Source organism: Gracilinanus agilis, chromosome 4 (assembly GCF_016433145.1).
Source record: "Gracilinanus agilis isolate LMUSP501 chromosome 4, AgileGrace, whole genome shotgun sequence".
Taxonomy (NCBI): Eukaryota; Metazoa; Chordata; class Mammalia; order Didelphimorphia; family Didelphidae; genus Gracilinanus; species Gracilinanus agilis.
The window spans coordinates 82,945,231-82,960,048 of record NC_058133.1 but is presented as its reverse complement, the minus strand read 5'-3'; the positions used below and the strand labels follow the sequence as shown (position 1 = coordinate 82,960,048).

At 33.3% G+C, this 14,818-nt stretch overlaps 1 protein-coding gene across 3 annotated transcripts in view; it reads left to right on the top strand.

Moving 5' to 3' along the window:
- Positions 1–14,818, top strand: part of TPR (translocated promoter region, nuclear basket protein) — a 73,594-nt gene that overhangs the window by 17,147 nt on the left and 41,629 nt on the right. For all 3 annotated transcript variants that reach the window (XM_044675775.1, XM_044675776.1, XM_044675774.1), the window contains exons 3-18: positions 230–303; positions 1,460–1,556; positions 2,260–2,363; positions 3,985–4,149; positions 4,519–4,611; positions 5,276–5,356; positions 5,444–5,531; positions 6,336–6,476; positions 6,851–6,942; positions 7,191–7,388; positions 8,121–8,228; positions 9,034–9,260; positions 10,951–11,114; positions 11,481–11,617; positions 11,709–11,857; positions 12,685–12,847. In XM_044675775.1, the coding sequence (XP_044531710.1) occupies positions 230–303; positions 1,460–1,556; positions 2,260–2,363; positions 3,985–4,149; positions 4,519–4,611; positions 5,276–5,356; positions 5,444–5,531; positions 6,336–6,476; positions 6,851–6,942; positions 7,191–7,388; positions 8,121–8,228; positions 9,034–9,260; positions 10,951–11,114; positions 11,481–11,617; positions 11,709–11,857; positions 12,685–12,847 (2,081 nt within the window). The remainder of the gene's footprint in view (positions 1–229; positions 304–1,459; positions 1,557–2,259; positions 2,364–3,984; positions 4,150–4,518; positions 4,612–5,275; positions 5,357–5,443; positions 5,532–6,335; positions 6,477–6,850; positions 6,943–7,190; positions 7,389–8,120; positions 8,229–9,033; positions 9,261–10,950; positions 11,115–11,480; positions 11,618–11,708; positions 11,858–12,684; positions 12,848–14,818) is intronic.

The window sequence follows — 14,818 nt, the reverse complement described above, 5'->3', positions numbered from 1 at the left end:
TTTTGATTTAAGTTGGAAATGAAGTGGAAAATTAAGAAATGATCGAACCAATCTATTTATGTCTTCAGTCAAATCAGAGCTTGTTGGGGGCGTCAATTTCCTCAGCTGTAAAATGAAAGAATCAGATTTGGTGATCTTTAAGGTCCCTTCCAGATCTAAAGTTCTATGATTATATTTCTGTACTGAAGTGTTTTTTATATATTAAGTTTTCAATAATTTTTGTATTCAGGTCAACAACTGAAGACAGTGACTGAGAAAAACAAAGAACTGGAAACTGCTCAAGATAGATATGTCACTATTCAGGTAAAGTAATCATATACATGAAGAAGTTTTGCAAATTATTTGTGGTTCACAAGTTATTAACTATTTAAATGCAGTTGCTTCTATGGTCCTTTAGAGGGATGGGGCTTCTACAATTGTTTCTTGGCTGCAACAAGTAAAACTATCAAAATAAAGTTTGTACAGACAATAGATTTATTTCACAGGAAAAAATGTTTTCTGAAGACTAGAGAAGGCAATAATGTATTTCCATTGAATAGAGTTGAAAAGAATCACCTATTATATGTAATAATGGGTTTCTTGGACACCATGGTGATTAAACTTTAGAACATGGCTACAACATTTAATTTTTTAATTACATTTTTTTGACAGAAAACATTTGAGATACTCTCATTTTTATGGGAGTACTCATGAGACTTGCGCGCGCACACACACACATTTAAGCCATTCAGAGTTCTTCCTTAAAATAGGCAGAATGAAAATGTGAAAGATGCCAAGAGCCAACTTAGCAGTAAGTTAGAATCCCAAAAGATGGCAAGGAAAATGACTCAAACACAATTGGGGGTCAAGAGGACCACTGAGGCTGGTAACCATCAGAGACGAGGTTCATTGGGAATAGCTACTATCTTATAGAGGGAGCAAAACTAGCTGGGATCTTTGCACAAGATTTCACATAGTGTAAATAAATGATTGGTAAAGTGATACAATGTAACTTGTTTACCTCATCCAGTCTACACAGTGCATTCTGTAGGGTCATAAATCAACATGTAATAGTCTAACTTAGATTCTCAAGGAAAAGCATACAGCAGTGTATGTACAGCTGTACATAGTACAAAGTAGGTACAGCTAGTACTAGAGGAAGGAGGGAAAGGATGCGTTTGAGGCGGCAGAGTGAGGAGTGAGCTACATGACTAATGTTAGCTGGTCTATGGCCTTAGCTTTGCTGAGGGTCTCAAGCTATGCTTTCCATGTCACACTTGGTGGGCCTCCTGGCTTTTGCTTCCTACAAAAAGATTCCCATAGTTAAGTTGTAGCTGATTTAAACCAGACTAAATTAAGATGTATTTTCTATGTCTAGAATTTAAGATTTCATGTGACTAGTTGCTGTGGGTTGATAAGTAATTCTGTTATCCAATTAATTTACATTGTTTTTAATTTATACTCTTATTTTAATTGATAGGGCCAGCTTACAAGAGCAAATGAGGAATTGGAAGCTGAGAAAAGAGATTTGGTCAGAACTAGTGAGAGACGATCACAAGAACTTGAATATTTAACTGGTACGAAGAATGTAGTCTAAAATGTTGGTTTTTAATAAGCTATTTTTATAAGATTTACAGAGGAAATCCCAAGTTCCACTCACCTTTCAACTTTGTTAATGTAACATTGTGGACTTTGCAATAAAGATGCAAATTTTGTATTATTTCTTATGATAGGAGTGTTGCTTATATACTCTTTGGAGGATTTTAATTTTTATTACTTTTTGTATGAGATAGACTCATTTAAAATATAAGTACTTTTAAAATGAGAGAAGTTATACATTAAAATAGATCTATCAGTGACTGGAGCCCAGAGCATAATTTTCCTAGAGATGATCTGTTGAGTGCCTTCTCAGAATCTCAGTAAGGGTGTGAGAAAAAGATGCAAACAGTGGTAACATATTTTTTTGTTGTTCATTTCCTGTTGTATTCCTAAATATTAGTGAATGGGTTTATTACAAGTGATGGTCAGATGTATAAAATAATAAAGCATGGAATGATTGAATTGAGAAGCTAAATGCCTATTATTTTAAGCAAGCTTAAGGGCATATTTTGGGGGAATTTTTTGCATTTAAAGTTTATAGTTCATTCAGTACATATTTTGAGTGTCTAGTATGTGAAAGCCACAATTCTAAGTGCTAAGGGGCATTGCAGGAAAGATGTAGGTAGGAATTTATACTCTGCAACACTTTTAATAATTTTAATATCTTTCTGGGTTTTCTAGAGGATGTTAAACGTCTAAATGAAAAACTCAAGGAAAGCATTGCATCAAAGGGAGAACTCCAGTTAAAACTAGATGAACTTCAAGCATCTGATGTTTCTGTTAAGGTAATAGTTAGCATGTACAAATTATGATTAGTAGTGAAAACTTTTGAAAAACAATCTCTAAAGCAGTCAAATGTACTTTTCCATTACTGTTGCCATTAGAGTTTTTGTGTCTTTTTTTAGTTTTTAATGTTAAGGGTCCAGAGCTGCCACTTTAATTGGGAAGGTTACATTAAGCTAACCTAGGACCTTAGGAATGATCTATTAAATAAGCTTATTTTAGTTCATATTTATTTTTATCTAAGATGAGAAGGCAGACTAGGGATAAATGAAATTTATGACACTTAACTGAATTATTTCTTATGTATTGTTAATCTACTACCAAGCTCTAGCTTTCTACTAATAGTCCATTGGTTGTCTTGAAGAATAAGTCTCACAAGCCAGCTTTTTTCAGTTCCCTTAAGTTTATCTCTATAAAATTTTGTTTCTCTTTTTCCTGGGTAATATGCCAGATTCTGTCTCCCTATAAAACCAAAATCATAACTTTGTCTCTCTTATGTGATTGAATACTATATATAACCCTTATTGGGGTCGAGTTTTGTTTATTTTAATCTAAGCCTGTGCTTATATAATGAAAACCAAAGTTTTGCATCTAGAAACTTGTGTGTAATGTCTGCTGCAAGCACTAGCTATCCAGGATCCCATGGGTATATTTCCTGTAATACTGAAATGAGTAAAATCAAGTCATTCAATCTGTCACACTTTTATTAAACAGTTTCTTTTTGTTTCATACACTGTCCTGTGTTCCCAGAACAAATACAAATAATTAAGCATTTCCTGCCTTCAAGGAGTTTATATTCTGTTTGTGAAGACAGGCTTACAAAAAGGTCTATACAGAATAAATGTAAACAATAGATGCATTGATAGGCAATTAGTTGGTTCAGTGGATTGAGAGCCAGGCCTAGAGATTGGAAGTCATAGGTTCAAATCTGGCCTCTGACACTTCCTAACTGTGTGACCTTGGGCAAGTCATTTAACCCCCATTACCTAGCCTGTAGCACTTTTCTGCCTTGGAACCAGTACTTGGTATTGATTCTAAGATGAAAGGTAAGGGTTTAAAATTAAAAAATTTAAAAAAAAAAAAAACACCCAGTAGACATATTGTGCTGGAGGCTACTGGTAGTTGGAGGAGAATTAGGAAAGGAAGAAAAGCTATCTGTGAGGCAGAGAGTACATTCTGGACATGAGATATGGCCAGACTTGGAGATGAGAAATAGGTTGATACTTATGAGCAACTTGAGAGAAGGCCTGTTTGACTGGATTGTTCAGTATTGGTAGAGAAGAAATGTATAATGAGATTGGAAAGATTGATTTGAACCACATTGTATAGGACTTTAAAAACTAGTCTTTAAAAGTTGTCAGAGGATTGTAATTATAATTATTCTGATTATGTGACATTTTAAAGTGTTCCCTGTTTTGTTGCTCATCATATGCATTTCTAATTCAGTTGATTTTTCTGTGAAGTGAAAATTTATTCAAATTATAGGCTGCAAGAAACATCTACATTTTAAATTTAAACAAATAAGATAGCTGGCATAATTTAGTTGCCTACCAACTCTAGTTTATGTCCCTTTTAAAATATTTTTTTTTTGTCTTCTATAAAACTTTTCTGTGATTTCTCTAGTATCGAGAGAAACGATTGGAGCAAGAAAAGGAATTACTACATAATCAAAACACATGGCTGAATACAGAACTAAAAACCAAAACTGATGAACTCTTAGCTGTTGGTAGAGAAAAAGGAAATGAAATACTAGAACTTAAATGTAATCTTGAGAACAAAAAAGAAGAGGTAAGTTAGAAACATAAAAATATCTTTTTATTTTTAGAATGATGTGTGCAAATTACGCCAGAGATTTGTTCAATCTTGAAGTAAAACAACATTCTAAAAGGAATGTAGGCAACAGAAATTGAGGATATTAAAATTCTATTGGTGAAATAAGAAACCAATTAAAAATGTGTTTAAAGTTTCCCTACAGCAGATTTTTTCATACTATTGTTGATTTGATTTTGAAGATTTCCATGTTAAACTATTGCATTTTTTGTCAATATGTGTATAAGAGAGTGCTTGATTTTTAAAAATTAGATGGTATAATCATAAAATTGAGGTAATGTTGAATTATGTATCACACGCCTCCCTTTATAAATTTTATTCATATAGGTTTCCAGGATGGAGGAACAATTGAATGGCCTGAAAACATCAAATGAAAATCTACAAAAACATGTCGAAGAGCTTCTGACCAAATTGAAAGAGGTACATTTAATTCAGCTACTACTTTGAGGATATGAAAGCATTCCTAGGTTCAAAAGTTTAGAGCTAGTAGGGACTTTTTAAGAGTCATTTTAAGGCAACTAAGTGTTATAGCTTATGGAGCCCTAGGAAGCCTAAGTTCAGATCTGACCTCAAACACTTACTGGCTATATAACTCTGGACAAGCCACTTAACCTCTCTCTGCCTTTGTTTCCTCATCTGTAAAATGAGGATAATACAAGTAGCACCTACTTCCCAGCATCATTGTGAGGATAAAGTGAGATCACATTTGTAAAAACACTTTGCAAAACTTTGCAAAAGTGCTATAAATGCTAGCTGCTATTATTAGTAAATCCAATCCTCTTATACTTTACATTTGTAACCTTAACTGCAAAAATTATTTATCAGTCTATAATATCTAAGACCAGGAACAGAAAGTAGATGCTATGTCTAAAGTGGAAAATACATGTTAATTAAGAGTTTCCTGGGGGACCAAAAAATAATGAAATCATTTTAATAAAAAGTTGGTTATTATCTGTTTTGGAATGTGATTATAATATAATTTTTATGTAGTCTTGTCATTTAGTAAAAAGCACATTTCCTTACTTGCAATCTCTGTCATCAGTGGTGAGACATTATGATTATTTTGATTTTGTTTTCTTTCTAGGCCAAGGAGCAGCAAGCTAGTATGGAAGAAAAATTCCACAATGAGCTAAATGCCCACATAAAGCTTTCTAATTTGTATAAGGTAACAGTAGTATCACAAATTTCCATGTCCTGGTCTTATTATTGTTACTGTTATTTAACAACTTTTGATTAAATAACATTATTTTAGAGTGCTGCTGATGACTCTGAAGCAAAAAGCAATGAGCTAACTCGAGCAGTAGATGAGCTTCACAAGCTTTTGAAAGAAACTGGAGAAGGTAAGAAAGATTCTCAAAGGAAAGAAAACTACTTCAGAGAGAGATTCCTTTCCTCTTTTGTTGTGGATCATGTGATTGATGTAAATCAAGTATATTTTAAATGAGTTTATCTCAGTGATAAAGCTTACCTGAAGAATATTAGAGCAATATTTAGAAGTGAAATTTGGTTCCAGTATTAGTTCTAATACCAATATATAATAGAATTTTTGGGAAAAAATTCTTTATTGAGGGCAGCTGAGTAGCTCAGTGGATTGAGAACCAGGCCTAGAGACAAGAGGTCCTTAGGTCCAAATCTGGCCTCAGACATTTCCTAACTGTGTCACTTAACCCCCATTGCCTAGCCTTTACCACTCTTCTGCCTTGGAACCAACAGTATTGGTTCCAAGACAGAAGGTAAGGGTTTTTTTTAAAAACACTCTTGGTGTAATTATGATAGGTCTATTTCTATGTTGTGTAAATATATATTTGTTATAGATAAATGTGCATAAGTATATAAAGACACATGTATTTTTATATTTAACACATTTCCCAGTTTACACCCAAAACTTTTGAGATAGCCTATATATTTGTCCATCACCATCTTAAACACAATTAATAATAACAGCTTTTATTTTTGTTATTTCTTCATAATCTTCTGTACCTTATTCTCCTGTCAGTTTTTTATAAAGTTAGGTTTTTCCTAACTCAGCATGGTTAAGGCTGTATAGTAGTATTTCAGAGGGAAAATTGGGTTTTAAAAGAAAAAAAAAAGGTTTCCTTTCATTCTATGATGTGAGGTGATTTTTTAAAAAAATTTTATTTTAGCTAACAAAGGAATACAAGATCATTTAATGGAAGTGGAAGAATCTAAAGCCCAAATGGAAAAAGAAATGCTAGAGAAGATTGGCAAATTAGAGAGAGAACTAGAAAATGCTAATGATCTGCTTTCAGCCTCAAAACGTAAAGGTATGAATAATATTTGTAAATAAATGTTTTTAATGATTTGGAGCACAAAAATTGCTGGTTTTTCAGTATATAACAGCCAGTGTATTCAATTAATAGTATTTAAATATTAAGCCTTTCTCTTTAAGCTATGAGGTAAATTATTTCATTTTGCTTTTATTTGACAGTAAGTACTATCTTTAAAACTATTTTCATAGTATAATGGTACTAGTCTGAGGCTCAGATGCTAAATGACTTACCTAGTACTCATAAGTAATGACAGAGGCAGTATTTGAACCTAGATATCAGTTCTTTTATATATGTTGAAAACAATCAGTAACTGATTTTTTTTTTAACTTAAACAATAACGGAATATTATTTATGTGTTTATAATATAGGAGCCATATTATCTGAAGAGGAGCTTGCGGCTATGTCTCCTACTGCAGCAGCTGTAGCTAAAATAGTGAAGCCTGGAATGAAACTAACTGAGGTAATCATTTTAAATTGAGTATTACAACACATTTCCATCTAAAATGTTCAAAACTCTTAAGATATTTCTTTTTTAGAAAAGAATCATGCTTAAAGTAGAATGGGTAAGAAAAGTACCCAGTTTTACAAAATGTCTAACTGATCAGTGTGACAAAAATTCCTTTTAAAACTCATTTGTGGTCAAGATGTTGTTACTTGTCGCCTTTTTACATTATACTTAGACATGATATGGTACATTTTCTTTTGCAGTTGTACAATGCATATGTAGAAACACAAGATCAGTTACTCTTAGAGAAACTAGAGAACAAGAGAATTAATAAATATCTAGATGAAATAGTAAAAGAAGTGGAAGCAAAAGCACCAATTCTGAAACGCCAACGTGAGGAATATGAACGTGCCCAAAAAGCTGTGGCAAGTTTATCTGTTAAGCTTGAACAAGCAATGAAGGTGAGTGTATCCTTCTTGGGACCAAATTGGGTAAAAGTTAAAGGTATAACATGATTCATTTGTTCATTTGAAAAATTAATAGGAACAACTAGCTCAATGGCTATATAGTGCATAATATAGTAAAAACTGTTTTATTTGGAGTCAGGGAACAGTTTAAATCTGGGGTCTTTTACTTAATCCTTTTGTGACCTTAGGAAAGTCACTTAAGCTTTTTTGGTTTTCAAAGACTGTTTATTGTATTATATGTCTTTCAATTGACCTTTTGGTTATTGGTAATTTTTTTAAATCTGAAGTTATAATGTTGATATTCACATAATATCCCTATGGGGGATATTCACAGTCACATAATATCCAGATCAGTGTCTACTAAACATATTTCTCTGCCATTATGTGTTGTTATATAACAAGAATTCTTTGTGGATCTATGACTAGGATAAGGAAGTGAAAGTTTCAATCAAAATGAACTGATCTATCGTTCTTATTTGTTACTCAATTTAGACTCAATTTTAAATGATAGCTAATGATCATTGAAATATCACATGTTGAATTTTTTCCACAGGTTAATTTAAAAGAGGTTTTTCCTTTTTAATATTTTTCATGTATTATTTAATATTACTCTAATATAATTCTTGAGCATTATAGTAATGGTAATCCCAGATTTCTTAAAGCAGAATTTTTGTCTTAACAGAAATGCTGATTTTTACCACCCTTAAAACTGTTTCTCTTTTATAGGAAATTCAGCGGTTACAAGAGGACACTGATAAAGCTAACAAACATTCTTCTGTGCTTGAAAGAGACAACCAAAGAATGGAAATACAAGTGAAAGATCTTTCACAACAAGTTAGAAAATTTTAATTTTAGTACTTTGGTCTTTGTCTAATTCCACCTTTTGGGAGCAATGTCCCAAAACTTCCTTTAAATAGTTCCTTTGGTTAATTAACCTTGCATTTGGGGGAACCAGGACTTGCTTTACATCAAATAGCACTAAACAATGAAATTCTTAGAAGGTTATTGTCTAATTTCTAAATGAGTTGCTTTATCTTATTCTATCATTCTATTGATGTTGCTGGAGTGTCTTGAAAATTGAAGGTTGCAGTTGACAACTTTTTAGATAATAAGCACAATTTTACTTAAATCAGAATTGCTTGGACTTAATAGACTTAAACAAGAATTTCTCTTACCTTATGATATCAACATTTAAATGATAAATTGGAAGGATTTTTTAGGCTCTTAATTTAAGTACTACTACTGCTTATGATAACAAGCATTAACATAGAATTTTAAAGTTTGCAAAGCACTTTATCTTTGTTAACTCATTTAATCCTTAACAGCCACCTTATGGAGTAGCTACTGTTACTTCATTTTACAAATGAGGAAACTGAGACTTAGGGAAGTTACATGACTTCACAGTCATATCTAATAAGTAACTGAGGCTTATTTCAGATCGAGATGTTACTGCTTTGTAGATCTCATGCTTTCCCCACTGCTAACTAGTTGTTAGGGTCAATTTTTTTACCTTCCACTCTTGAGTCTTCCAAATTACAAGTACATAAGAATCATTTCTTTAAAATTTGCTTTCTGCTCTAAATAGCTTATTTTTTTCAGAACACAGCAGTACTTTAATAACATTGGCATCTTCTCTTAGATTAGAGTTCTCTTAATGGAACTCGAAGAAGCAAGAGGTAATCATGTAATTCGTGATGAAGAAGTGAGTTCTGCTGACATAAGTAGTTCATCTGAAGTAATATCACAGCATCTAGTCTCCTATAGGAATATTGAAGAACTTCAGCAGCAGAACCAGCGCCTTCTGGTAGCACTTAGGGAGCTTGGGGAGACAAGAGAAAGAGAAGAACAAGAAACAACTTCTTCAAGGTAAAAAGTTGAGAGCTTTTTAATCTAGTTGTTTATTTTGTAGTAATAATGAAATGGTCATCCTTTAGTGATTGGTATGGTGAGTTTTCTGTCTTGTTATGGTTTTTTGTTTTGACCATAGGAAAATTAATTAAAAGAATAAATCATTTAAGTTTTCATATACTCAATAAAAATAAGAAAATAAAAAATAAATGTGACCCAAGACTAAAATTTTACAACTTAATTATTTATGGTAGATTAGATCGATTTAGATCCTTTCAGGTTTTAATTGAGCTTCCATTTAAATTTTATTTTTAATGTAATCTTTCTGTGGAAATTACTATCCTTCCTTCTCTCTCACCTCTACCCAAAAGTTTTTTAAACCATATCTGAGGATCAGAGAAGGGTGTGAATACTCTATAGAGTAGACGAAATAAGCTGATGATAGAAAAGACTGTTGTCTCATTCTTATTTAGCTTCTGTCTTTGCTACTAAGGAGGAATATGTAGAACTTATATGGACTGAATAAATATGTTTAATTAGGGGATTGATAGGAGAAATAAAGTGAGAGACCACCTTAGTCACAGAATCTGGCCCAGATAAACTATCTTTTGTGTACTAGAAAAATCAACAGATAAGGTTGTTTGTTAAAGTACTTGTAATATCTAAATGATCATGGCAAATGGGAACAGTACCTCATGATTGGGTAATGTCAAATTTTGTCTCAATTTCCAATAAAAAGAGAAAAAATTTCAATAAAAAATTCACCAAATTAAAAGGAGTTTTTCTAAATATGAGTCAGTAAACTTCATTTTAGTTTCTGACAAAATTCTAGAACAAATTATAAAAGAAACAGTTAATGTTCATCTAAAAATGAAAGCACTGATCTTGAAGAGTCATGATGACTTTGTCATGAATCATTGGGTCATGCCTGTCTTATTGTTTTGCCTTTTTTTTTATGGTTTACTAAGCTGACATGATGAGAATATTATAGGTATTGCATAACTAGATTTCATTTTTTATTTATTTTTTATTTGAGCCAGCATACATTTATTAAGGTACTTACTGTGGGCAAAGCATTATATTATTAGACCCTAGGATACAAAGACAAAGATTGTTGGGAATCAATGTGCATGATTCCCTACAAATAGCACATATAATAAAAAATTAATCATATAATACTTGTGTGTTTAAAAGTTCCTTCTATAAATGCTAAATGCCATTTGAGTTCTCAGTGGTGTCAAATGGAACTTTTCAAAACATTCGGATTATTTAGATTAAGTAAAAGTAGCCAGAGAAAAAACTCTTGTATAGAAAATTACCCATTGTTTACAGTATTAATTTGATTTATATTTTGTGTTGCATATTCTATGCTTGTATGCTTGGGATTTCCCCTCCCCATTCACACATTAAAACTTTACTCATTCTTTAAAGGCAAGCTTAAATGTCCCTATAAAACAGTCTTTCTCCCATTAAATCCCACACATTTTGTTTTGATCCTTTGTTGTCTTTATATGTATGTCATATCCACCTACTATTGCTCTAGAACAAATATACCATGTCTTATCTAGACTATGTATCTTTCTCAACCCCTAGCACAGGAAGATAGATGTAATATTATAATATGGATTCCTGTACTGATTTCTGACAGAACTATCTGTGTAGTCACTGACATTTTCTCTAAAGTATATAAATATTTTTTTTCCTGTAGAATTTCTGAGCTACAAATTCAGCTTGAGAGTGCCCTCACTGAATTGGAACAACTTCGTGAATCCCGACACCATCAGATGCAGCTTGTTGATTCTATAGTCCGTCAACGTGACATGTATCGCATTTTGTTGTCACAGGCAACAGGAGTTGTCATTCCATTGCAAGGTAGGTTAGCACATATTATTTATGTGCGTCCACATATTTTGGAGACAAATTAGGTATGTTTCTAAAATCTATGTTAAGAAAAGATTTGGTACTAACAACAGAAATTTTTTTCTCAGTCATATTCATTCGCATTTTTCACTTTCAAAATTCATAAGCTCCTAAATGATTTCTTGTTAGTTTGACTCGTATAACATCTCCATCTCTCACTGAATAAACAATGGAGGATACTTATACTGCTAACTTCTGTAATTTGCTGATTAGTGCCTTTTGCTTTTTTTTAAATGATGAAGTAAATGCAGATACATGCAGGAAACTTAAAAACAACTGATAACCAGTTATATGTCTTCTAATTTTATTTTTATGAAGCTTCAAGCTTAGAGGACGTTTCCCTTACGTCCACACCAAAACATCCTTCAGGTGTGTCACAGGTGATCTCTACTCCTGCACCAATTTCTACAGTTGAGTCAACAGAAGCAATAGAAGCCAGGGCTGCACTTAAACAGGTATACCTCTTGTTTCTCTTTCTCTGGGGCAAGTTTTAGTTTTAAGAAGGAAAGTTTTAAACATCTGCCAATAATTGTTCTTAATATTTAGTTGCAGGAAATTTTCGAAAACTACAAAAAAGAAAAGGCAGAAAATGATAAAATTCAAAATGAGCAATCTGAGAAACTTCAAGAGCAAATTACAGATTTACGGTCACAGAATACCAAGATTTCTACCCAATTAGATTTTGCTTCAAAACGGTAAATTAGTTTTAGGTTATGTTGACTCATTTTATAATTTGCTGTTTCATTCAAAGATTAGTGAAATATAGAGTGCCTTTTTATTTCATTAGAATCTAGCATAAGTTCACTATGGATGTTTAGGATTTGTTGTGTTTTTGTTTTTATTTTTTTAGCTCACCAATTATAAGGATTTTGATATATTAAAAATGAGTAGTTTGCTATTATGGCACAATGAAGTGTTATTACAATTTCATAATAAGCTTCTTGCACAAATATTCTAGTTTGGTCTCTTAACATAGAGCCATGTTGGCAAACTTATGGCATGTGTGCCAGAGGGTCTGCTCTCCAACCCCTCTCCACCATGCCTGAGAACATTTCTCTAATCACCCACCCCTCTGACCAGCAGCTCATTGGAAATGCTTCCTCACTCTCCTGTCTGGGGTAAGGGTGTGGCTCACATATGGTGTGAGGGTTGCAGTTTGGACACATTAAAAGGTTCACCATCACTGACATAGAGCATTTGCTGTGTTTTTATTCTGACAGGAGTGTAAGGAATAAGCCTTTTGGTCCAAACATAGACTTCCCACCTAAAATCAGATCTCTTTGAAAAGGAAAAAATATATAGTCATTCACTGCAAAATAATAGTAAACTTAGGTTACATTCTGGTTTTATCCAAGACAGATTTATTATGAGAAAAGTAATCCTAGTTTTGAACTCTATGGCATATATTTCTGCAATCTATTTAGATAAAAAACAGTTGGCATTTTAAGAATTCAGTATGCTTAGTTTTAGAATTTACTAATACTCCTAATTATTAACATGTTTTTATTTTTTATAATGCAAGTTACGAGATGCTACAAGATAATGTGGAGGGATACCGTCGAGAAATTACATCCTTACAAGAAAGGAATCAAAAACTCACTGCAACAACTCAAAAGCAGGAACAGATCATCAATACAATGACTCAAGACTTGAGAGGAGCAAATGAAAAGTTGGCAGTTGCAGAAGTGAGATTAATTTTCCTTTTATAGGTTTTAACTAAAAGTGCTCTTGCTCCTTTTTTTTTTAAAGACAAGTTTCTTTTTGTAATTAACATACTGCTTGATATAATTTAAGATATTTTTGGATCTTCAAGCTTCTTTATGGATAAGAAGTGATCTTTACTATATAGGCCTTCCAGATTATTTAGTCTTGGAAGATAGTGATAGAGCCTAGGATTACTCTGTGCTTTCATTAGTATAGAGCAGTGGTTCCCAAACTTTTTTGACCTACCACCCCCTTTCCAGAAAAAATATTACTTAGCCCCCTTGAAATTAATCTTTTTAAAATTTTAATAGCAATTAATAGGAAAGATAAATGCACCTGTGGCCATCACCGCTCTCCTAGATCGCTGCAGCACCCACCAGGGGGCGGTGGTGCCCACTTGGGGAATCACTGGTATAGAGCAGTTGTTCTCAAAGTGTTGTCTGATGACCCCATTGTAGTCCTCACAGTCAAAACTATTTTCATGATAATAAAATGCCTTCATTTCTTTTTTTTTTTTTTTTTTTTTTTAACCCTTAACTTTTGTGTATTGGCTCCTTGGTGGAAGAGTGATAAGGGTGGGCAATGGGGGTCAAGTGACTTGCCCAGGGTCACACAGCTGGGAAGTGTCTGAGCCCGGATTTGAACCTAGGACCTCCCGTCTCTAGGCCTGAATCTCAATCCACTGAGCTACCCAGCTGCCCCTCCTTAATTTCTAATACTATAAACATTGATAGTTATAGCCCACATAAACAAAAGTTTTGGGGAAAGAGTTCTCAATAATTTTTATAGGTGTACCACATAGTTCTACCAGCAACTTTATTAGTAGTGTAGGTGTGAGGGTCTGCACCAGAGAGGAGGCTGTGTCAGAGAAGAAAAGGGGGCATATTCAAGATATGTTCGAAAGTTGAAGTCATTAGACCTTGGCAGTAGTTTAGATATGGTGAGATGAGAGAGAGTGAGGACTAGAGGTAATTAAAAACTGAAACTGAATGCTCTTTCCTCCAGGATTTAGTTTTGATTAAAAAAAAATGGTTTTTTTTTTGGTTTTTGGTTTTTTTTTTTGAGAGAGAGTTGGGAAGCTATTGCCATTTCTGTGTCCTAGAGTCATAGAAATTCCCCTTCATTTATAAGAATAGTAAATGTCACCTTTCAGACTGAGGCAAAGAACTAGTTTAGAGCAGTACAGATTTATCTTTATAGTATTTTTGTGGCACATGCTCCCTATAGTAGGGAGATAAGTAAGTACTAAGCTTCTCTAGGCTCTTGGTATTCCAAGGTACTCTAAAAACAAGTTTATTGGCCTCTATGGGTGGATAGAGAAAGCATTAATTAAGCACTATGCTAAGCGAGGGATAGAACTAGAAAAGTGACCCATTCTTACTCTCAAGAAAGTCACACTCTTATCCCCCAGAGAAGACATATTAGAAAGTTCAGTTGCAGGGCTGGTGGAGAGTCTCGAAACACCTTAGGTGCCTGTAGAAACAAAATTAATGATAAGTCCTAGTGGCCTTCTATCTCATCAGAAAGACTGTAGTTGATGATTCATAACTTATTCAAATGACATAAACACCATTATAGGGTCTGGGCAGATGAGGGATCAAAATAAAGGTTGACTTGCTGTCAGCTCTTCCATCCCCCCAGCCTTATTCCCCATACACACTGAGAATCCTGGGAAAATTGGAGGATAATAGAGTAAGAGAAGTTATAAAGAGACTCGCTAGCCTTGTCTTCTTCCCTGTATACATAGCTTATGAAATTGGGTTAGGAAGAGAGCATTCCCCCACTGACCTCAGGAAGTACTCAGTAGCTCCACATCGGTTGTTTATCATGATTAAAGGACTGCTTTCCTTGGTCCCTTAACGTCTTATAGGATTTCCATTTAGTTCATAATAGGTATTCTATACATACTTATTGAATTGAATGCATTTAATTTTTTTTGTTCCATATTTATC